Source organism: Heloderma suspectum, chromosome 14 (genome assembly GCF_057233095.1).
Source record: "Heloderma suspectum isolate Gila_16-S chromosome 14, 16-S_ref, whole genome shotgun sequence".
Classification (NCBI taxonomy): Eukaryota; Metazoa; Chordata; class Lepidosauria; order Squamata; family Helodermatidae; genus Heloderma; species Heloderma suspectum.
Genome location: NC_139471.1, coordinates 10,304,610 through 10,328,386, shown reverse-complemented (window position 1 = coordinate 10,328,386; position 23,777 = coordinate 10,304,610). Strand labels below are relative to the sequence as shown.

General features: G+C 47.8%; 1 protein-coding gene across 1 annotated transcript in view; it reads right to left on the bottom strand.

The window, feature by feature from the left end:
* Positions 1-1,540: 1,540 nt before the first annotated feature.
* ASS1 (argininosuccinate synthase 1) overlaps positions 1,541-23,777 on the bottom strand; it is a 115,850-nt gene continuing 93,613 nt past the window's right edge. The window contains exons 13-15 of the mRNA XM_084821334.1: positions 13,945-14,101; positions 3,593-3,658; positions 1,541-2,095 (exon numbers count right to left, since the gene is read on the bottom strand). Of these exons, the coding sequence (XP_084677460.1) occupies positions 2,044-2,095; positions 3,593-3,658; positions 13,945-14,101 (275 nt within the window). The 3' untranslated portion in view covers positions 1,541-2,043. The remainder of the gene's footprint in view (positions 2,096-3,592; positions 3,659-13,944; positions 14,102-23,777) is intronic.

Sequence of the window (23,777 nt, the reverse complement as noted above, 5' to 3'; positions counted from 1 at the left end):
AGGGGGTTGGACTCGATGGTCTGGTAGGCCCCTTCCAACCATAGGATTCTATGATTCTGTTATGATTCTAAGATAACAGGCCAGGTAATAGGCATGATAAATTAGTCAGGTAGGTTACTCAGTTCAGAAGCAGGGTCAAGAAACAGTCCAGGGTCAGTAGCATGGGACATCCATCGCAAGGCACAGGAGGCAAGGTAGCACATACAAGAAGAACTAGCAGAGACCTTGTTTCCAGCAGTTCTCCAGTCACCAGTGAGACAGCTAAAGCTACTGCAGCCCCACCCGGTGCTCAGCTGTTTCCTGTTGGAGGCTTGTCAGATGTCCTCCTCATGAGGAGGGCCCACCTCATGCATAGTCCTCTTCAGCCAGTGAGCAGTCCTTCGCCCGGCAACCCTTCTGTCGTGGACCTTATGGTGCCGGCGTTCTCGGGGGCTACGTGGCGGCTCAGTGTCTTCCTCTGCCTCAGAAGCCGAACTCTCCACCTCTCTAGGAGGCAGATTCAAAGGCATCACCCCTGAGGGTCCCAGACTGTCCTGGCTAGTGCTCTTATGGTTGTGGCTCCTCCTTTGAGGATGACTCTGGTGGCAGCAGGACACCTGGGACCATGGCAGGAACTAGAGCCTTCAGAAACCCAGGACACACTAGATCAGCCTCTGGCACCAGGCCACGAGGAGCCTGGGCCTTCCGGGGAGACCGCTGCAGGTCCTTCCCTCTCAGGCGGAGGGGGCTTTGGCTTTGAGGACAAGGCTGACCATCCCCTGGCCCCCAACGAGCATCATTGCCTCAAGCGACAAGCCAGTAGGCCTCCTGTAAGAAGGAGTGCTCGCCAACAAAGATGGTCTCCTTGGGAGAAAGTGACTCCTCTTGAGTAGGGCTCTGGCCAGAGAGCTCTAATGGACCACAGCTGAGCCTGGGTGGGTCTCAGCAACCTTTGTGGTTAAAAGCCTTCAGTCAGCACTCATTAGTTGCTGGAAAAGTTTCTCACCAGGTTCTCATGCCTTGTGGTTGAACTGCCGTGCTATTGTCCTTGGACCCCTGCTTGATTCTGCTACTGGGTTGTGTATGTCTCTGACTGCTTAATGGTCCTTAGATGGCCTCAGTTCATACATTCAGCCGTAAGGTATCAAGAGATAAAATGCATGAACAGCTAGACCACCACCTTCTGAGTAGGATGAAGGTTTGTCTCCCTGCTTTTTTTTTTTTTGCATCGTGCAGTAACACAGGTGAGAAAACTTTACTTGGCTTTCCCTTTAAGTTCTAGCTGGTCTTTTAGAACACTTTCAAGTCTGCTGGTGATGGCACTGCAAACCCAACATTTTAAAATTCCACATATCCCCCCTTCTGCATTCTCTCTCCTTTTCATTTTCTCTGCCCTGTTTACCTTGAATTTTTCTTCTTCCAATTGACAGCATCCAGAGGGGGGAGGGGGAAATGCCAAATGAGACATTTCTTTTGATAGAAGGACTTAAAAAGAAAAGAAAATGGGATATAAAACCAGGCCTTGTGGCAACTAAGGCAAAGACAAAGCAATGCTCATAATGGTGATAAAAAGGGAACTATTTTTTTTTCATTCCTCCATTTTCCCTTTAGTGTTCTACAAGTAGAGAGATGGTTTCAGCAGAGTCCGGAGCTGCCTCTTCTTTTGCCTTCTGCTAATAAAAATACACAACAAAAATTATGTGTCCTTCAGATGCACTTAAACTCCCATGGAATTACAAAGACTAGCTTGGCAAACAGCTTGGCCAGAAGAACAAACAACCGTACACAACATAAAACAAAATGGAAGAATGTCCCACTCATTAGGTGAGAAATAATGGATATTTAATAACGTCTTCATGCACAAACACATGGGCGCGCACCCCTCTCCACTGACCACCTTTTCTCGATCCCATTTTATGCGCCATTGAAGAGCGTAACAAAACCATCATACAATCCTTGGACTCGGGGGGGGATGAGTAACAGTTACTAATTATGACCACAATTAATAAAAGCATGCGGGTAATGAGTTGCGCAGAGAAGAGCCCACAGCCCCACTGCTTGCCATTAATTCTGGGCCGAGCTGACCTTGCGCTGAAGCCGATGATATTCCTTCAGCCTATAAATCAAAGGAAGAGAACAGAAAATTAATTATGAATTAATGTTAATACAGGGCAAATTTGAGGCAATTAAGTTAGGTGAAATGGGGGGGGATCACAATGTGCATTTAACAAGATATGTGAGTTTCCTATATTTTTCCCTCCCCATCATCCTAAACACTTGATCGTTATGTAATTAATCTAAGGGAATAAACCGGTATACGTTAGCGCACAGAACAAAGAAGTTAACAGGCTTGGGAGGGAGAGTGCATTATGTAAATGTATCATTCTTTTCATGGTTTTTAAAGCGGGGGGAGTATGAGGGGGTGACAGATAAGTAAAAACCAGACAAAATGGATGACTGCAGATGGTGTTAATTAGCTGGGTTTTCTGTGGCTGGGAAGTTCAGTGACTGAATGGTTATGGACATTTGATTCTCTCTTTTCTGGGATTCATAGATGTGTTGGTGGGCTACTCCCTGTATGTAGAAAACTAGCAAATCAGGGAGACAGTTCTAGCAAAGCCCTCTCCATGATACGTTCATTTTCTGTGTGCTGGGGATCTTTCATTATTAGGGAATATGTGATGCCCCACCTGCACTCCAAAGTGGTACAGTCCAGGAAGGACTCAGTGGCCCTGTTCAGATGCGCATGGGGGGTGGCTGACTAGGGTAACTACAGAGGGGCGGGTTAGCGGAACGACGAGGTGCATGCCCATCACATGACTGGGAACCACGCAGCACTGCACGGTTCCTGTAGCCACCCCCTCCATAGTTACCATCACCATCCTCCCGCCGCTGGTGATCCTAGCGGACCTCACACTGTGAAAATGCGCACGCCGGCCGATCCATCCATTGCTATACGACAGCGACCATAAAGAAAGTGGGCCCCCTCCCTCAGCCTTCTCACCGCCAGTGTTGTCAGCGGCTCTTGCTCCCCCTCCTCTTCCTCATCATTGCTCCTGCTTGCTTGCTCGACCGGCAGAGAACCAGAGGGCAAGTAGGCCATGGTATCTGCTGCTCCTTACCACCACCATCATTGTCTGGTCCAGAGTAACAGGCAAATGAACAGGAAGGTTGCAATGGTGAAGAGGAGAAGCAAGTCCGGGGGGTTCTTGTCAGTGGGCCCCTGCCCTGTGTACTGTTCTTTGGATCCTAGCTGCTGAATTCGACAAGGTGATGTTTAACGTCGTCTCATTAAAAAAAAATTAAAAATCTACAAGACATAACCTTTTTTTAAATATCCAAAAATGAATTTTGAAAACAGTTGCCACTCCGAACGTATGAAACGTTTCCAAATTCAACACAGGTGTGGCGTTTTGTTTTTTGAAACTCCAGAGCAAGGCTGAACCAATTGCCTTTGCTACAGTTTATTTTAAAAGTAACCATTTGAAGGGTTTGCTTACGCCCTGTCCTCCCCACAAGCACGGGCTGTATGATCGGCAGAACGTCTCAGAACCGAAAGCTGGAATGAAATGTGTGGCTGCAAACGTCGCCCCACAAGAATGTCGATACAAACCTAAGGGAGTTGATGTTGATGAACCCAGTGGCATCAGATGGATCATAATCCCCTTGGACATCCATGCTGTGGGGAGGGAAGGTAAAAGAATGAAGTTAGGAGCTGGAATATGGACAGAAGAGAGGAACTGGGGGTGCAATTCAGGGATGGTGATGGATGCCTCTGACCACAGCGGTTCAGGCCACATATCCCAGGGCATAGTTTAGAGAATTTACCCAAATTCGCAAAGTTTCTCATATCCGGGACAATGAGAACTTGATAATTTTTTTTTTAAAAATGAGTGTAGGAGAAACTGAAAGGGATAGATTCATCCATCCATCCAGAGTTTGTGTGCTTTGCTCTTAACAGTCTGGGTTTGACCCCTTGTGTATTCAACCTTCTTAGGGCTAAAGTGGGCTTGCTACCTCATCTTTAACAGCTACATGTCAGATAGGCACAACATGGGCCTCTCTGTGCTGGGCATGGGTGGACCTATTAAATTTTGCTGCTGCAGATGGGTGAGAATGTAAGAACCTCAGAAGAGCCCTGCTGGATCAGACCAAGGGTCCATCTAGTCCAGCGTCCTGTTCCCACAGTGGCCAAGCAGCTGTCGACTAGGAATCCACAAAGTAGGGCAGGAGTGCCAGAGCACCCCCCACCCATGTTCCCCAGCAACTGGTGTGCATAGGGATACTGCCTCTGATACCGGAGGTAGCACATAACCATCAGGACAAGTAGCTATCGGTAGCCTTCTCCTGCAGGAATTTGTCTAACCCCCTTTCAAAGCTGTCCAAGTTGGTGGCCATCACTACGTCTTGTGGAAGTTTAACTAAGCGCCCTGTGAAGAAATACTTCCTTTAATCTGTCCTGTATCTCCTAACGATCAGCTTCTTGGGAGGACCCCTTTGGGTTCCAGTATTATGACAGAGGGAGAAAAATTTGATTATGGGAGAAAATGAAACTGGCAGTTTTGTCCAGCCTTTGTCGGGGGGGGGGGGGGAGAGGCTTCTGCTCCGGGGATCCTCGGATGTCTGCTCCCAAAGCCTGCCTTGACAGCACAAGATTTATCAGATACTATCTGATAAATAGGGACAGTTGGAGCCTGTAGTAATGGCCCCAACATGCTGGATTGTATTGTAAGGGAGAGGGGGTCCCCATCATCTCCATGAGAGAGTGTGGTTGTCCCAGAGCACGATCTGGGCGACAAAGCCACCTCTGTCTACTGCATCCCAAAAAATCAAAGGCTCTGGACCTCTGCGGAGAGGAGAACCCCCACCTCGCGCATAATCACCTCACCTTGCAAGTGATCTGTCTCTGGCTTGCAAGTCTTAGTCCATTGAGGATGCTCAGAAAGACCGCTTTGTTAGGCTGAGTGCATTCTCGTTAATTATAGAGCAATAAAACATGTCCCACACTGCTTAGTGCCCCCAAGGTCTGGGAAGCAACCCTTTCCCCTCTTTCTCCCTCCTCTCCAGCCCATGGTTAAACTCCCCCCCCCCATGGCAATGGCACAGTGTACATTTCTACGTGCTAAGCGCAAGGAGCAGCTCCTTCACCTTGGCACTGACACCTCAATTTGACTCCGTGGCAGATGCCTGAGAGTTCCAGGGTAGAGCTGCAGACCCTGCCTCCTATAAACATGCCCGATCATGAGAAAGCAATTTTTGAACGGGTGCAAAGAAGGCACCCCGTTTCAAGCACGGCAGAGATGGTTTGAAATGCCATGAAGACCACCTTTTGTTTGTTCTGTCCTGCAAGTTTCCTAGGTGCTGTGGAAAAACTCACTTTGGTGGGCACCTACTGGCTAGCACCTGTGATATCACCCGATTTTGCCCTTTGCCTCTGTCGGCCTGAAACCTTCACAGGTGTCTTTCTAGAGGCTCCCCAAAATCCAAGAGCCAGCAATGGGTAGCTGAGGCAGCCTACCACTCATCACTGAGAGGTTGTTCGCTATCACACATAGGACAGCAGGGGGCCACTTCAGAGGGTTCGAGAGCCAATGTTAATGCAAAATAGCATTCCCGGAAGCCCTGGGAGAGTGCGATTTTGCATCAAATCAAGGTATGCGCTCCTCATGCACTTTGTTTTAAAGCGAAAGTGCACTGGGGCAGCAGTGGCAATTTGGGAGTGGCGGATGCTGCAAAAAAGTTGGGGGATGGGGGGTCTACATCCTACCCCTGACGTAGGAGATGCACCCCAGTTCCAGTGAGCCTAGCAGAAAGTCTCAGGGCATAGCAAACATGAGTGACACATCCCTGGCCAATGGGGAACATGTACTTCCTAGCCCAAATGAACCTGACCCATTCCCAGTTCGGGAATTTTTCACTTTAACCCGACAAGAGGCAATGCACAGCTTACTCAGCAGGAAATGGCAGGACTTGTTCTACTATTTGTTCCACTCTGGCTGTTGTTCAGTACCACTTCAGAGCACCACTGGATTTGTACCATTCAAAGCGGGTGGAGAGTTGTGGTTTTGAATGCTCCCCCACGTGAAAACAACAACACCTTGCAACAAGAGACTCATGGTTTTGAATGCTCATGTACAAAGGTCATATTTTTGCATATTCACCCATGTAAAAACAAATGCCCCCTGCAATTAGGGAGTCATAGTTTTGAATGCTCCCCTCCATGTAAAAATAATAAAACCGGAAAATTAGTCGTATTTTGAATTCTCCCCATATGAAGAACAAAACCCTTCCATTAATCATCTTTTTGAATGCTCTCCCAAGAAAGTCACGTTTTTAAATGTTCAGCTATGTTGGGGGCGGGGGGGGGGAACAAACTCCTGTAATCGGGGAAGGCTATTTTTCAACGCTTCCTCACATAACAAAGCAACCCCCCCCCCCCGCCTATAATTTGTAAAATAGCAGAGAGAGATTTACCATAGCTCTCTGGACCTGATAGGCTAGTTCACTACATGCAGGGATCTTTAAGGAGCAGTCTAGAATTTTATCCGCTTCTTTTGCACAATTTGGAGAATTGCTCAGCAAAGCAAGTTTGGCAGGATGTCAAGGGGCTTATTGTGACCATAGCATAATCACGGGTCTCTGATCACATTGTGTTAATTATTTTAATTGTTAAATATGGAATTGGAAAACAAGTGTTTGGGCTTAATGGCCATTACAGCTCCTTATTATCCTACACAGCAGTTTCATTTTTCCAAGGTACGTACCAACCACCGCCGTGCATCACATTTGGACAAAGCAAGCACCTATACAAGGCTTCTGATTTTAATTGGAAGAACATTTGCTGTTGCTCTTTGCTGCTGCCATGAGTCTTTTCTGCTCCAACACATATTTTTGACACTGATTTCAGGATTGCTCGGACACACAATTCTGCCTTTGCTCTCACACACAAAACTCCATGGCCAACTTCCAACCATAGGTGCTTTTGCTCTTACTGGGGCTGCAAGATTTTCATCGATTAATCAGCTAGTCCATTTTGTTCAGTTCAAATTAAAATTGGGCAAAAGAGATTCATTATTTCCAAGCTTTAAAAGGGACAAATTCACGGGGGAGGATTCATGGTCTGTCAACAGATAGTATTCATGATGGCTGCGGGGTATCTCCATGTTTAGTAGCGTTATCACTCCCTCTAAGTGATGGGATTATTTGGTATTGATGTGTCCTGTTAGAAAGGCAACATAGCAGAGAAAAACAAAAAAGGCAAAACAGAACGTGTTGGAAGTGTGGGTGCAACTCAGCTAGCTTCAAAGAGAAAACAGAAAGGCAGATGTGTCTTCGTGGCGAGGGAATAGATCGAGGACCTCCAAGCTTCCTAGACTAACCTCTGATCTGTGCTGACCTTTCTTCCCATGGTAAATTGATAATCTTAGGGTTACTGATCTCACTTCCTACTTCTTCATGCTCTTGCCTCTCAGAGAGGAGACATCTCTTTGGGTCTCCCTCCATCTTGAGTTGGGGACCCTCCTATACAACATGTATTTCCTGCAATAAATGCAAGCTTTCTTATTCCTTTGACCCAGAGTCTATGGGTCCCAGTCTGACCCAGTGTGATTTATCCAGGGTAAAGCATACTATGTCAGCTAGGATTTCACACAGCTCAGCCTCGTCAAGTGTATCACCGTTGTATCGTTGACCTTCTGCCAACAGCATGCGCGTTTACCTGTCCCTCATGTACATAAGGCTAAAAAAAGAGACCACACTCTTCTTTAGCCAAGAAAGATAAAAACAGTTCGCTCACAATATAACCTCGCATATAAGATGCAGGTACAGCATACAGTTCCAAAAAGAGTTAGTTCGGTCCATTTGTGTTCTGTAACATCGGCAGGAGCGAGAGAGCAAACACAAGCATGCCCTCAGCAGTGGAGGAGGTCAGGGCGAGGGAGGGAGGGAGGAAAGAAGGGGAGGAGCAGGAAAACACACTGTAGGCTATAGAGACCCTAAGGCTAGCTATGCCCCAAACACCCATGAATTAACTAACTATGACACTGCCCTGTAATTTGCCAATGAGGTTGTGATATTCCCAACACTACAAGCAAACGCAGATGGCAAGAGCTGACAGGGATGGGAGTCACAATGGGGCTGCTGAAAACAGCATGCTTGGAGGAACCCTGAGGTTTACAGAGGTAGAAAGAGGGCCTATGCAGACGTCACGCTAAGCCATGGTGATTGGGGAATTTCCGGTAACCACAGTAGCTTAGCTTGTCGTATGGGGGGAGAAAACCACGTTCTGCGTGGTTACTAAGCCACCCTGGGTAACCACCCCCTGCAAAAGGATTAAGGGCCCCTGGGGAGGCTTATGTTGTCTGGCAGGTTCCCCAGTGGCTTGAACGGGCTCTGGGGGACTTCCAGACTGTGACCAAAAATTCCGCTGGCTGAAGCATCCGCTACTGCAGGCGTTGCTCTAGCAGCTGTGGACTTTCTCTCTTGTTCTGCAGCCATTTGGGATGCTGGAATGGCTGTTTGGAGCCAGTTTGCACTGCAGAGGATGCTGGGATACACCCTAACCACTCAGGTAAGCTCGCCTGGTAACTGGGGGGGGGGGTAGCAGAACCGTGTGGTGCTGCATGGTTCCTGGTTGTCTGACAGGCCCACATGTTGTAAGGATAAACTTTGGGAGAGGTAACCAGGGATGGCAGCTTGACTTCCTTGGATGAAGAGTGGGACATAAATGCAATAAATAAATTCCACTCTCCCCACCAGCACAAGACTGCACCCAACACTCCTGGCTAGGTGAGGCTTCAAAGCAATACAAAGAAACACCTGTGATTCCCTCACAACCAGCAAGAACATCAAGAAACTGCTCATTAAAGCCAAGGGTTTTTATGCATACGTTAGTATTTATGAATTGTTAGCATCTGAAATACAACTGGAATAAAGACAGTTATTTTTAACATTCAGAAGCTTTTACCTCTTATAATGAACACCTCACTTAAAATGACCTTTTGTGTTCTTTCCAGCGCCAGCCAGGGGAACGAGACCTTTTTATTTTCCCAGGCATTTTACTCTATTAGCTCTGTTGTTTTAAATCTGGTATTGTATTTTAAATCTCCGCATTGCTGCTACGTTTTATTTTGGTTTGTACTTTTATACTGTAATTGTAAATTTTTACATTTTATATTGTAATTTTTGGTGCATTTTGTGGTTTTAATTGTTGCGAACCAGAGAGCTTCATCTGTTGAGTGATATACAAGTGTAATTAATTAATTAAAAATGCTTAGGTTATTTTATTTTTTAGCTTCTTTTTCCTATTTTAAGGGGTTTACATCCAGCCATTCAAAATAACTTTCCAAGCGTTGTTTTCATGACATAATCAAACAGTACCACAGTACTACAATACAGATTTTTTTTTAAAAAACCAAACACATAAAAAACTGAAGCAATGAAGCAGTGAGAAGTGCCATCAACAAATGTTGCCCATAGAGCTGGCCTGGCCCTACCATTAGGCAGTGTGAGGCAGCTGCCTCAGATGGTGGGTGCTAGGGGTGTGGACGGAGGCAGCCACCCAAACTGTTGCCCTCTGTCATTGGACAGAGCTGTGTGTACCATGAGGCCTGCCCTGTGCTCAGTCAACAAGTCCGCTGCTCTCAGGTGTGATGGAAGATGCTGTCCTATCACCAGTGCTGAAGTAAGGTTCAACTGCCATTTTGGTTTTTATTCATAACATTACATTTGTACCCCACCATTCTTCCACTGTGGAACTCAAGGTGGCTGCATGCGGTTCCCAGGTGGTCTCCCCTCCAAGCACCGACCAGACCCAGACCTGCTTAGCTTCAGCAAGGTGGCTGTCTCATGTGCCTTCAGACTATGACCTGGAAGTCACACCATCCTGTTGTTTGGCCCAATCCTGGCTCTGACTGTCTTCCTACACTAATGGCTAGAAAATCCAGAGCAGGCACCTCCTCTTTAACAACAATGTAGCAGGCAGTATCGTGGTCCTCTCTATGCAGGGAATAGATGTACCTATTGAATCTGGCTGGTGCAGATTTGTTTCAGTGCATTTTTGATAAGGATTCGCCCAAACGTGCAAAGTTCTTCATGTTCAGGAGAAAAAGAACTTGAAGCTTTAACAATCTGAATGCAGGAGAAAGTGCAGCCAACAGATTCGCCCATCCGTTAGGAGAAGCGTTTCCATCTTGTAAAATGGGACAAAAACTGTACAAATGCTGGGAAACCACCAAGCACTGGGTGGTTGTGGGAAAGGGGGCGTGGTCATCTGAGGAACCCCGATGGGTGGATTGGCCCACGCACCTGAGGTTCTGCATCCCTGATATAAAGGTAAGGTAAAGGTGTCCCCAACCAGTCGTGTCCGACTCTAGGGTGTGGTGCTCATCTCCATTTCTAAGCTGAAGAGCCAGCGCTGTCCGAAGATGCTTCCGTGGTCATGTGGCCGGCATGACTGAACACCGAGGTGCACGGAACGCTGTTACCTTTCCCGCCGAGGCGGTACCTATTTATCTACTTGCAGTTCCTTGCTTTCGAACTGCTAGGTTGGCAGAAGCTGGGACTGAAGACAGGAGCTCACTCCGACACGCAGCACTCGGGTCTCGAACTGCTGTCCTGCCGACCTTCTGGTCTGCAGTTCAGCGTCTTAACCACTAAGCCACCGCGGCCCCAATCCCTGATATAGTCTTTCCTTAATATATGAATCGGGCTACAGAGGCTACAAAGTGGCTGTTAAACCTTGGGGTGGCACTAAGTGGGGGAAGGCCGATGTCCGAACTAAACTCCCAGAATTCTCCTGCAGTCAAGGGCCCTCCTAGAACTGCAGCTGAACCCATTTCACACACACCCTGTGACTCTCTGCCCCATTGACTGTACTCGGTTTAGGAAGATGCTGACAGAATTATTTTAAAGAAAATACTCGCAGCTTTAATAACCGTGAGATATAAACACTTGCGCAACTCCATACAAACAAAACCCAAACTGAGCTAGTTTCTTATCAACCCCCTCCTTCTCCCGGAAGGGCGGGGGGGGGGGATGTTCATTTTCTAGAAACTGCTAAAACCTTCTTCTTCTTTTTAATTTTTTAAAAAAGAGAGTTTACAATGATTTTACCTCCCCTGACGGGCTGCAGAAAAACCTCTGCGCTTTTATTTTTGCTCATCTGAGTGGTTCTGACCTGCTCTATAATTACGTTACTTTCTACCTACTGTGCGAAGGCATTTTTTGCACGACGCACCTCTCACAGCTCTCTCTCGGGTTCCCGTGATGCCGTCACTCAAACGCTTTTCAAACCAGCGATGTAGAAATCAAAAAGAAAAGGAAAATGGCTTGAGACACAGTGAGAATAAGTGCTCCTGTTCCCCCCTCTCTCGTTTGCTCTCTCTCTCTTTTTCCATTGCTCCCCCCGCCACTCTCTTCTTTTTACGTTATTCATTTAATCTCCCCGCATGAGAATGCAAACCATAATGAAGGGTTGGGATGGATTATTAGGAGCTGTTGATTTCGAGGGGGAGGGAAGAAAGAGCCAGAGACAGAAAAAGAGAGGATAATTTGACATTTACTCTGACTGATCTAAACTGATTTGGGTATATTTATGGCTTATAAAGTGTTTAGAAGGATTGAAAGGGGTTGAAGGGAGGTGTGTGTGTTTGGGGTGGGTGGGGGAGAAGTCATGGGAGAGAGAGAGGCAGACAGCAGTATAAAAGGGGGATAGCATAATACAGAAAAATAGATTTGACTTTTAAACAAGACCCTTGCTTAATTTTTAAAAAACAACAACAAAACCTCACCCAGCTTAGAGGAAGTGATAGCTCCAAAGTCATTAGGCATGTCTGACTGTATGGAAACTTCCTCCACGTCTACTTCAGTGCTTTCACACAAAGGATAAAAGGGGCTATAAAGTCTCAAAGGCAAGGACCCTTCTTGTAAGTTACACTGTGAGTCACCGTGCAGGATTTGCAGAAGATTCAGGACAGGAAAAAAGATGTATGCCTCCACACGGCACATCGTTAACCTGTGGAACTCGCTGCCACAGGATGTGGTAATGGCCACCCGTTTAGATTACGGGTGGGCACACTTAAGTGTGCAGGACTTCGGTGTTGTTGTTTTTTGAGTACAACCTTGAGACCCACCAAACGGGGCCTGGTGCAAAAGACGTACACTTGGAATTAGAGAATTCTGAGCCCAGGATTTTGTTCCGAGTAGCAGAACTGAATGGAGCTTACAGTCCTTCCACATAGAAATCCACTCCTGGTTACCCTGAGCTCTTTTCATTTCAGCAGTATAAGTAAGTGGGGGGGGGGGCTCATTTTGTTTCTATTGTTAAAACAACTGGGAGTTTTAAACAAATCCTTGCCAATATGCTGCAGTTCACCTAGAGTTCTAGATCTACTAACCTCATGCCTGGCTTAGGTGGCTTTAAAAGGGGATGAGACGAATTTCTGGAGGATAAGGCTATCAATGGCTACTAGTCATGATGGCCATATGCTACTGTCGGGGTTCCCCTTATGACCTGGACCCCCTGAACAACTCCTTAAGGATCGCTTGCCTCCTTAAGAATCCCACCTTCCTTCTTGTAAACTTCCCCTTCCAATAATGTGGGGTTTAGGCTGTAGACATGGGGTGATTAGCACTTCAGACACTTGGGTTTTAACCACAACAGTTTACTGGTAAATTCAAGCAAGCACATTACAACTAGAGGTATTTACAGAATAGAGCTGAGTGATACAAAAGCATTAAGAGAAAATAAAGGTTGCCAAAATGCAAGTTCCTCTACTCTTGCTGCACTTAAAACTTCTCCAGGCTGCTTCTTCCTGCTCTCTCTTCCTGCTCTGGTCTTCCTCTGCCTCTCTCACTGGCTCTCTCTCCCTTTTTATCCCCTCCTTCCCTGAAACCGAAAGTACTGTTTTCAAACCTGGAGAAATGAAACCTAACTCAGGAAAATGGAACTTAACTGGGGAAATGAAACTACTCTTCTAAGGGTTACCCCTCCCAACAACGCGCCCCCCCCAAGCTTCTAGGCTTGACCTTTTCAGCTTGCTCTGTAGGCCTCAGTCCTTCACAGGTACCTTTGGGATCAGAGAGGCAGCATGCCTCTGGATACCAGCTGCTGGGCAGAAACAGAGGAAGAGAGCAAGCTGTTGCCCTGTGGGCTTCCAAAGAGGCCCTGGTGTGAAACAAGATGCTGGCCTAGTTGCAATGGTGCAGCTGGGGCAAGACGCCAGGGCCACAGTCTAGGGTTCTGCAGTCCAGGGGCCCCCCAAACGACCACCCAGAGAGCAGCAGGTAACGAGAGTAGTAAAAGCAAAGCCATTTGATTCCTGTGGTCAGGATGGTGCTGTGATTTAAGGGAGTTGAACACGAAAAACTGAACATGCTCAAGAGTCCTATTTTGTTTTGCTTTTTAAAAGACCAGGATCAGTAAATAATGCTGTTGTTGTTTTAACACACTGTTCCCCACAGCCTTTGGGGCTTTTTTTTTTTTTTTTTTTTGCTATAACGTGTCAGGAACATAGAAGAAGCTGTCTAGCATGGGTTGGCCATGGAAGCGGAGAAGAGAAAAGAAATGTTAGTTGTGCGGTTCACCACTAAGGTAATACACATGGCCGTCTAAATGGGGGCAGGGGGTAAGATCATTAAAGGCACAACCTTTAATTTCATTAAAGGCACAACCTTTAATTTCATTAAAGGCACAACCATTCAAGGCACAATGTTCAGTCTAAACATGCATAGGATTGTGCCCTTAGTCTTGGGGCTAAAATTACCTTATTCATTTGTTTCATTTCTATCCCGCCCAATAGCCGAAGCTCTCTGGGTGGTTCACAGTAAGTACCTTGCTGATTAACTGACTAGATGGGCCTTTGCTCTGATCCAGCACACCTCTGCTTCTGTTCTCATGACACAGATGTTCACGAGGATGACGTTTAGGCGTGCAGTGCAGGCATGCCTTTCAGGATCGGTGCTTACCTCACAAGTTCCTTGTTGTACAAAGACTGGCTCGACTCCCGCCCCAAAATGTACACGTTGCCTTTCGAGACGGATACCTGGACCTTCCCCTCCACAAGCTGCTGGGATTGGACGATGCAATGGCGGATGTATTCACACTCCGGGCTGAACCAGAAACCTACCGAGAAGGAGAAGGGAGAAGCGGTGTCTCAGCAGAAGCATGCAGGGATTGAGTAGCTGAAGGGTTGGTGCAGATCGTTCATTTCTGAACTGCACAGCTGGGAACCCTGGGCTTCTCAGAATGAGCTTAGCAGAAGCAGAGATGCTACTGAGGATGATCTCGTCTGAGTTTCTCCCTGGATTTTGATGCTCTGAATCTACACCTCGTGTCACATCGATACGATCCCATCATGGTGACACTATACCCCTCTTGCGCTTTTATACCTCATAGCACACACAAGGACATCTGTTGCGGTATTTCGGGTAATATGTCACCACCCCTTCCCACAGCTGCAGCTGCATTAATTGGTTCCCAGAGGGGTAGCCGTGTTCGTGCACGGGAAGAAAAGAAGTAGGTTCATGGTTGCCAAGAAGATACACTTTCTAGCAGCTGGAAAAGCCACCCAGGCTGGCTTGTACATCTCCAACAGGCACACACTGAGAGGAAGAGGCATCCCTGCCATGCCCGATTCCAGTCTATGTAAGAAGACCTTCAAGAACACAATCAGAACTCTGGACCAGCACTTTGCAACCTTTAGGGCGTGATCCTATGGCTGCTAGACAGTGGCTAGACGGCTATAGGATTGGTTGGTTCCCAGAGGACCGCCTCCCTGCCCTCTCCACTGCCATCTCGTAGGTGGTGGAGATCATCCTGTGCTCCACGTTCATAAGAGCAGCATGGAGCGGGGCAAAGGGGGCATTCCCTGGGGTGGTACAGCACTTCCTATGTGTCGCCCAGCCTCCCCACCCCGCGCTCCGATGTCCTGTCTCTAGACAGCTGAAGTTGGCCGACAAGCTGCGAATGCAAGGCGGCTGGAGCACGGAGGGGAGGAGCCCTTCTGCGCTCCTCCCACCGTGCATTGGATAGGCAGTTGCCTCTGAGTTCGGAGGCAGCTGCCCATCCCCATAGGATTGCTTTTTTAGAGTGCAATCCTAAGGGATTGTTGCCCAATAGAAGGCCCCAATCTCTGTCTATCCAAAGCCTTGCTGGCAAGAACCAGGTGGGGAAGGAGGACGATGGAGGCTTTTACCACCTCTCTGTCCTCCGTTTAAAGACCATTCAGCTAGAGGGACCTCTTGAGCCATCTAGCTTGCTTACCAGACAGTGGGCAGAAATGGCGACGGAGAGGCTCTTGGGTTGAGTAGATCCAGGCCTCTCCTCCTTGCTCCCTTCCCCACCCACCATACCGCCCCCTCTTCTCCCTCTCTGAAGTCTCTTCTGATGTCACAGTTGCAGCCTCAGAAGAGAAGCCACAGCAGAAATTTCTGGTTGGCTGGAGGGGGGGAGGATCAATGATTGGATCCCCTCCTCTGTGGGTGTACCTCTGTCTATGCTCATGAAGGGGGAGGTCTCTACCATCCTATGGTTCTACCCATTTCCTTGACTAAGGATACCCATCAATGGGAGGGGAAATGATATGCGGATTTCGAGGGGGGGAGGAGACCTTTGACCAAGTACGCATTCCTCGACTGTATTTTCTCTCATAGTATACATTTTTTAAACGTACTCAGTACTAAAATGCACCTTTTATATGCATTTGATCCTCTTTTGTGCCAAGAACTGCATTGCAAAATTCAGAGAAGTGCAAAATCTGTGTGTTCCAGTCCATGCATTAATGTGGGAAGCGTGGGTCAGGTCAGTTCCTTTCGAAATGCAGACCAAACAAAATCGTTGAGCCTCCCTACTTTCAGGACACTGTTAGGCTGTGACACAGAGAGACAGAATTGGCCATTATATATGTAATGTCACCAAAGGGCCATCTGGGGGGGACCACCTGAAACCAGGCAGGCACAATGTGTGGGGCAGATGGTGGAAAGAATCCAGGTGCACGTAATCTCCATTGCCAAGACTTCCCGACAGCTCTGCAGAACAGGAGCATCAGTGACCAATTCAGTTCTCCATGGGGAATGGGAGTGGCTTGGAAGAGAGAAACCAAACCCTTCCAAAGAAGTTCTCCAAAAGAGGAAGCTCTTCATGCTGCAGCTCGGATCCGCAGCAATTAAGGAGTTACCATAGAAACAGAATCCCTCGCTGGTCCCCTCCATGTTTCCATCAGATGAAGGAACTGGCTCTGGTGAGGTCAGGCAGGATGGAGCGGGAGAGCACGGGGCTCTATCAGGCTGGGGAATCAGGACCCAGATGGCCCAGGTGGGCTCACCTTCCCATCTCTTTCATTTCTCAAGTAACCTGCTGCTGCTGCTTGAGCAGGCAGACACGGCTCATCTTTCCCTCCCCTACGGAGCACTCTTGTGGGTACATCTGTCTACCTTGGTCTGCATCCATACCACTGCTGCCTGCCCCCTGGGAGGGAGGCGGCATTCAGACTTTGTACGTCGACACTCGCGTTTCATTTTTAAGTGGCGCGTGTGTGGGAAAATAACCAGGGTAGCCTAGTTGCTCTCTCCCCGGGGCTGCCCTTGGGAGCTGCTGGTATGTCGGGACATGCAAAACCGATGCTTTTATTTTCCCACCTTCCCATGCATTATTTATTTAGGGCACCATCCTATCGGATTCACCCTTGATACTCGTAAGTTCGGAGGCTTACCTGTATCTGCTGCAGAGCGGGAGGTGCTCTCAAGATACTAGAACTCGGGGTCATCCTATGTAGCTGATTGGTGGGAGATTCAGGACAGATAAAAGGAAGTACTGCTTCACAGAGCACAGAGTTAAACTATGGAACTTACTACCACAGGGCGTAGTGATGGCCACCAATTTGGATGGCTTTAAAAGCGGGTTGGAGAAATTCCTGGAGAAGGCTATCAATGGCTACTAGCCTTGATGGCTATGTGCTACCTCCAGTACCAGAGGCAGTGAGCCTATGTACACCAGTTCCTGGGGAACATGGGTGGGAGAGTGCTGTTGCACTCATGCCCTGCTTGTGGGTTCCTGGTGGGCAGCCACTCTGAACAGATTGCTGGACTAGATGTACCCTTGGTTTGATCCAGCACAGCTCTTCTTATGTTCTTATGATCTTATTTTAGCTAGACGGACATTTTCACCCATCTAGCTGAAGCATTGGGGTGGGGGAGAGGAGGAGGCCAGGAAGGCCTGGGGATATGGCATAAGCCATCCCCTCCCCTCCCTGTCTACCAGTACGCTCCCTTTCCCTTCCCTCCGAGGTTGCCTTTGCAACCTCAGGGAGGCAGCCAGCACGATCCTGTTCACGCCGGCTGAAAGAGGGTGTGGAGCTCAGACTCCTGGGTCCAAGGTTGGAGCACTGTCTAAGGGACTATAGAATTGCTTGCTTGTTTCAGAAAATGTCTGTGTCTCTTTTCATTTTTGAAAAACAAGCTCCAAAGTGGATCACAAGACAAAATTGTGACAGAATACCATAAAACCTATCAATAACACAATAAAACAGTACTGAAACAATAACATATCTCATTAAAATAGCCAGGGATATAAGTGGGCAAACACTTGTGTCTTAAGTTGTCAGCGGAAACACGCCACACTAGGAGCCTGCCTGATCTCATGGGGGAAATAATTCCACATGGTGGGTGCCACAACAGAGAAGGCCCTCCTCTGTGCCACAGCCAAACAAATATCAGTAGGCCGCTGTATGGTAAGCAAGGCCACCGTATGGTAAGCAAGGCCACCAGCACAGAACATCAAGACTGGGGCAGCTTATCTGGGGGAACTATATTGCATATTCATTGCATATTTGTTTATTTATTTCATTTCTATACCTCCCAGTAGCTGAAGCTCTCATGGTAAATGAGCCATTTATGCCTCTAATATTGCATAGATCAGCCTTTCCCAGCCCAAATGTGCACATATTTAAAAATGTGCATTTTTAATTACCTTTTCCCCATGAAAATAAGCTCGGCAAAATGGTGGGCCCTCACGGACAGGTCTGGATGAGTACAGGGGATGTCTGGAAGGCTGCAAGCGAGGCCAGAGGCTCGGTGGGCATGGTCTGGGGCCATGGGCGGGAGGAAGCCTGATGGACTCCCAGACCCAGTCGGGAGTCCGCGCCATCCCTAATTCCCTGTTTAACAGCACAGACACGTATCTTCACAATTATCTGGATCCCCTTCCATCAGAAACTGCTATATTAATTACAGGTTTCTGTATTGTGCGTGTAAGTCATTTCACAACTGCCCTTTGCAGTGGGAAATGACGCATGCATTTAAGAAATAATGACAATAATTCCTAAGTGAAGTGCTAATCCAGAAGAGGGGGGACCAAGAAGGTACCAACGGGTGTGCAGAGTTTGGCACGATACTCGTTGATCGGAACTGTAGCACCTACACTAACTGAGAGTTCATTTGCTGGTTCAGCATGCGTGATGCCTGAAACTTGCTCTCTTAGGTCTAAGTGCATATGGGGAGCCATTCTTCAGCCGAGGCTCTCTAGAGCCTATTGCAGGCCTGCTGGAGGTGAATAGTCCTGCTCTGTTGAGCAGACAAGGGCAGAAGGCCAGGCTTGGCCAGTTGAGCTCCGTGTCATCACTCCGCAGCCTTGGGCAGCTGCCAGGCCCACCCCTGATAGTGATGCTTTCTGGGGCGTACCACCAATCCAAGTTGGCCTCTCAGTTTTCCCAGAATGCAATGCTCCGGAACTTCTGTTCCTCCATGGGTTTGTGGGTAAGAACAACAACAATCTCAATAGTGGCCACCATGGTTTTTCTTTACCCACAATGCTCTGGAACTAAGGAGTTTCTGGGGCACTGCACTTTGGGAAAACAAAGATGGCAGCTGCAACAGCGGTCATAGGAGAACACTCGATGGAGGGCTAGAGTCAGCCCGGTGCCCAATCCAGAGGCTTCATGCTGCCTGCCAGTTGCAAGTCCCTATAGCTCCCGAGCGCATGCTGTGTCGGCTAAGCCCAGTTTTAACTCCCACAGCCACAGTTTGAGTTCCTGAGTCCCCAAGGGCTAAACTACATGGTGAGTTAAATGCGTAGCATGTAGGTGATCCTTACCTTTTTCTTTTTTTTTTTAATTGCAGTGTAAGCACGTGGGCCCCAATCCAGATTGGGACCACTGCACATGAATGGGGCATTTAAAGCATCCCACCCATCTGTCCCCACCCCCAAACTTGCCCCCCTCTCAAGGGGGCTCTTTATTTTTGTCTGTAGGTTTGCTCATGTTTGTATGAAGAATTGGGGCATTAAAAATATTAGTGATAAGGACCCTTCCCACAAAGTTAAAAAAGGGAGGTGGGAGAGATGTGATCACAGATTTCCCATTTCATAACTGTTTTGGCCCACAGTCACTCCAAGAATATTCTTGCTTCTGATAGAGAGTGACCAGAATCCTATATAGATAGAGACAGACAGATATAGATATCTATCTGTGTGTGTGTGTGTGTGCGCGCACACGTGTGTGTGTGTTTGTGTTTGAATCCAGCAGGAGAGAAATATACAGATCAATGATGCATGGGGATTAGCTCCATAGAGAGCAGCCCATTTTCTTAAGCATTCTACAAATAAATATTTTCTGGTATAAGGGGAAGGTTGAGCTGACCCCCACCACAAAGAAACACCTTTGCCATCCTGTTTCCACACTGTGAACAGCTCCCCTTGGAGATTTTTTGGGAGACCTGCAAACAGGAGCAAGGTGTTCACCCCACCTATGACCTGGCAACTTTGCTCTAGGAATCTATAAGAAATTTGTTTCTATTTGTTTTTTATCAGAACTCACCCATTTTGCCCTTCCCAGCACAAATGCAGACCCGAATGCAATCTGCATTTGAAGTCTATACACGCCCGAGCTTGTGATGAAATTCGCAGAACAAAAAAGACAGTGTTTGAAAAATGCACACAACCACGCTTTAATCAATAGGAGAAGAATGCGTGCTTTTCAAAAATGCGGGTGGAAATGTGCGTGGAAATGCACGTGGATTTTCATGTGTGTGGGGGGGAAGCTTGCAATCTGATATGAACGTGAGTCAGAATGAGCTTCGAGAATGAGAAACTTCAGTATTGCTGATTTCCCAGTGTGTTTTCTGCTGCTGCTGGGCACCATGTTTACACCGATGATGCCAGAGTGAAGGCAAAAAATATTGCCTTCACAGTGGTTTGGCTTCAAGACAGTGCAACATAGCCAATGGGATTTGAAGCCAGCGCACAGTGAGGGCTGATGGTTCCTGCCCTCACTTCGTAAAGATGGCACCCAACAGCAGCAGGAGAAAACACAGTACTCTCAGCAACACAAACAACCAGCAAAAGGGGCAGAGTGAAGCAGGCTTCCCATTGTAATTCAGAAAACAGACAACCTGAAATGTGGGAAATCCTGCTCTATTCCCTCCCCGCACTCATTGCATATGCATGATGGAGATTCTGCAACTTTCAAACGTAACCATTTACTGAAATACCAACTTGGATATCATCAGAACTGGGGATCTCTCCTTTTCCTCAGCCCGTTTTTCCTGCCTTCCCACCCTCTTCGAAATGAATTCCCGACTCAACATGATCCCCCTTAATAGCCTTCCCACTTCGTAACAGCAATCCATTTCTAATCCTTGCAACAGAGAGGCCCATGGGACATTGTACCATTTCCAACACCTGGCCTCTACCTGGCACAGAGAGACAGAGAGAGAACAAAACCGGGGAAGTCTATTTTGCAACGCCACCTTTCCCACAGGGAGATGGGGAGTGGGGAAGGGAATTTGCGGGGGTAAGAGCAAAATGACAACCACTAATTGCCTTAAATTCAGAGAGACTAGTTACAATAATTAGGTGTTTAAGGAAGACATGAGCAGGAAAGACTGGTATCCAACTGGCTGCTTCTGCTGGGTGGAACCCTCTGTGATCTGCAATATTGTCATTTGACAGACAGACAGACATATATATATATATTCTCTCTCTCTCTCTTTAATGGCTTTTCTTCCACACTAGATGACTGTTGACCATGTTGCAGCACTTTTTGTACTGGGAACAGGATCACTCTCAAACCAGGAAGGCACTAATGTGAGTTTGTTTTAAATAAAACGATAGGAGATGGAGTGGACAGATGCTGTAGTGTTATGTGGCTGCCAGGGCTTGATCCTTTGAAGTTCCCCTCCTGTCTTGAGGGCGTGGGGGTGGGTTACAAATAGATTGGGGCCTGCACAACCTGGGCATCAGGACTGAGCCCAGGCCCTCTATTTTGGTTTCAGACTCTGGTTGAGATTCGGAGATGGAGCTAGAAGAAGCCCAGCAGAGACAGGGTGTGGGGGAGGAAATTCTCCAAGACTCTCCAGGAGTCAGTGAAGAACCTTCCCAGGGGCTTACTGAGGAGGAGGGTCAGGCTCAGAGACCGCCTTCCCCAATCCCTGTGGGAACCCAGGCACTGCTGGAAGGGGAGGGAGCTTTGGGATTGACAGATGCCAGAATTCACCACTAAATTAGGCAGGTGGAGTTGAGAGGAGGAGGTGGTAGGCATCACACCAGATTGGCTTCCCATCAGAAGTTGGGTCAGGAAGATCCTCCCTGAAGGGAGGAGCTCAGAAAAAGCCAGCTGAGCACGGCGGGAAACTTGTCTGGAGTTGAAAAGGCAACCAACTTGCTTTCAGTAGCTCTTACCAAAAGATTTACCTTGCAAATTAGGCCTAGAAGACAGCTCTAGGCTTTTGGAGTTGCTGCAGGGGTGAACAGGTTCTATTAGCCAAATAAAGAGTTTGTGGATTGCACAGCAGGTCTCTGCTGCCTCATTTCTCAGCGGGAGGACTTGGCATCTGGGACACTGGGATCTACTGTGTCGAGCTAGCCGTCTCTGTCCCCGATATCTCCCTGCCCATGAACTTTGCTTCCAAGAAGAGAGGAAAAGCCTTGTGGGATCCAACCAAAGATCTGTCTAGTTCATCATGCTGTTTCCTACAGTGGCCAGCAACTGGGTGGAAAACCCAACTTCTCCAATGCTCCCAGCTTCAGCTGCTCATAGACTTCCTGCTCTTAAATGGGTCCACCTGTTCTCCCTTATGCCTCCAACAGTGTCTTTCTTTCTTTAAACCTCAGCTCAAACTAGGGGTGGGGGAGAAATTCAATCAGTTACCTAATTTCACACTTTCAAATCACTATCCGAACCGAAACTCAGTTATCCTTCGAAAGTTGCACTTCTCCGAATTTAGCAATAGACCCCTCTGATTTTAAAGTGCACAAAAATGCATATATTGGGGAAAATAACATTAAAAATGCATTATATCAGGAAAGCTGCTTGCAAAAATGTGCATATGAGGCAAAAAGTTGTACTAAAATGCATGCATTAGGCGAAATGAGCACAAAAAATGCTTACGAATTTGCATGCAAACTTAACCAAACGTTTCTCGAAGTTCAGGATGACCTGAAGTTAAGACTGGAAAAATGAGAAACTGAAAGAAACCAAAATTTGGAGATTTTTCCATCCCTGGCTCAACCCTTCTGTTCTGTGAAACCTTTGGCTTAAGCTGTTAGTGCTCATCCAGAGTCAGCTCCGAGTTACACCCCATGGTACAACCGCTGCCCCTCCACACTGCAATAGCCCCTGGCTTCTTTGCTCACCCACCGCTCTTCACCTCTAAGCCACCTGCCATTTTAATTTTCTCACCATGCTCCCAAGTAACACTACGTCAGGCACTGTGGGAAAACAAAATGGCAGGCAGCTTCCCAACAACTGCCAGCAGAAGCCCACGGCCAAGGTGCTGAACAGGTGGGCAGACCACATAGCCGCTCCAGCAAGCCATGCCGCAGCGCTTGGATGTTGGGTGCTGCTGCGGTCCCCGTCTCATCTGCCGCTGCATTTGCTTTCCGCTCCCCCTCGTTACCCTTGCCTTGCCTTCCCTGTCTGGTCTCCCAACATTTACACTGTATGCTCCTCAAGACAGAGGCCTCCCTTTTCTGCAATCCTACATGCACAATGATGCTACATGACTAACAATTTAGGGGGATCAACCTCGGGTTGGATGCAAGATCTGCCTTCCATGAAAACAAGGGACTTTCGGCCAGAGGAAGGGACCCACTCATCCCTCCACCTGATTTGGGGTATCCCCCCCCCCAGTTCACACCATTCAGCAGTGTCTCCTGATGCTCTGTGTAGCATTTTCAGGGGGCTGGAGGGGCTACTGTGGGAAGGAGACAGCAGGGAAGTCCACTTCCATCAGCACAGTTGATCCAGTGTCAATCTGGATCCAACCCCTCCTCTTTTTCCTGCCTGCCTGGGATGGCAAAGATGGGGCTTCTCAAGGACATAGCTGGTGGCAAAAACAGGCACCATAATCAACCGGGGGTGTGTGTGGCATCATTCCCTGGGAAGTCTCATGGCACTGATGCCAGCCCACACACTGGGTATCTGGGTCTATGAGCCCTCGCTTTAAATTTCCCCCAATCCCCCAGGCGTAGCATTGTGTAAAGGCATCATGGGAAAAAAGGGAATTTCTTACCATGAATTTCTTTTCTCTAAGTTCCATGGAGAGCATTCTCCACCACAGGCCACATCTTTAATTGTCCCTTCCAGGGGGAGTAGCTGCCCTGGTCCCAGACTGGTCTGGAAAAGCAAGACAGCCGCTTGCCCCCTATCACTCTGAAATAACAACTTTTAATTTTAATATATATATTTATACACCAAGTGGCACTAAACAATAATCACTGTGAAAAACTTAGAACATGGCTTCTAAGAGGGTTCACCGGGGGGAAATATATCCTCAGGAAGCCCAAGGTACCATCCCCCCTGTATGGC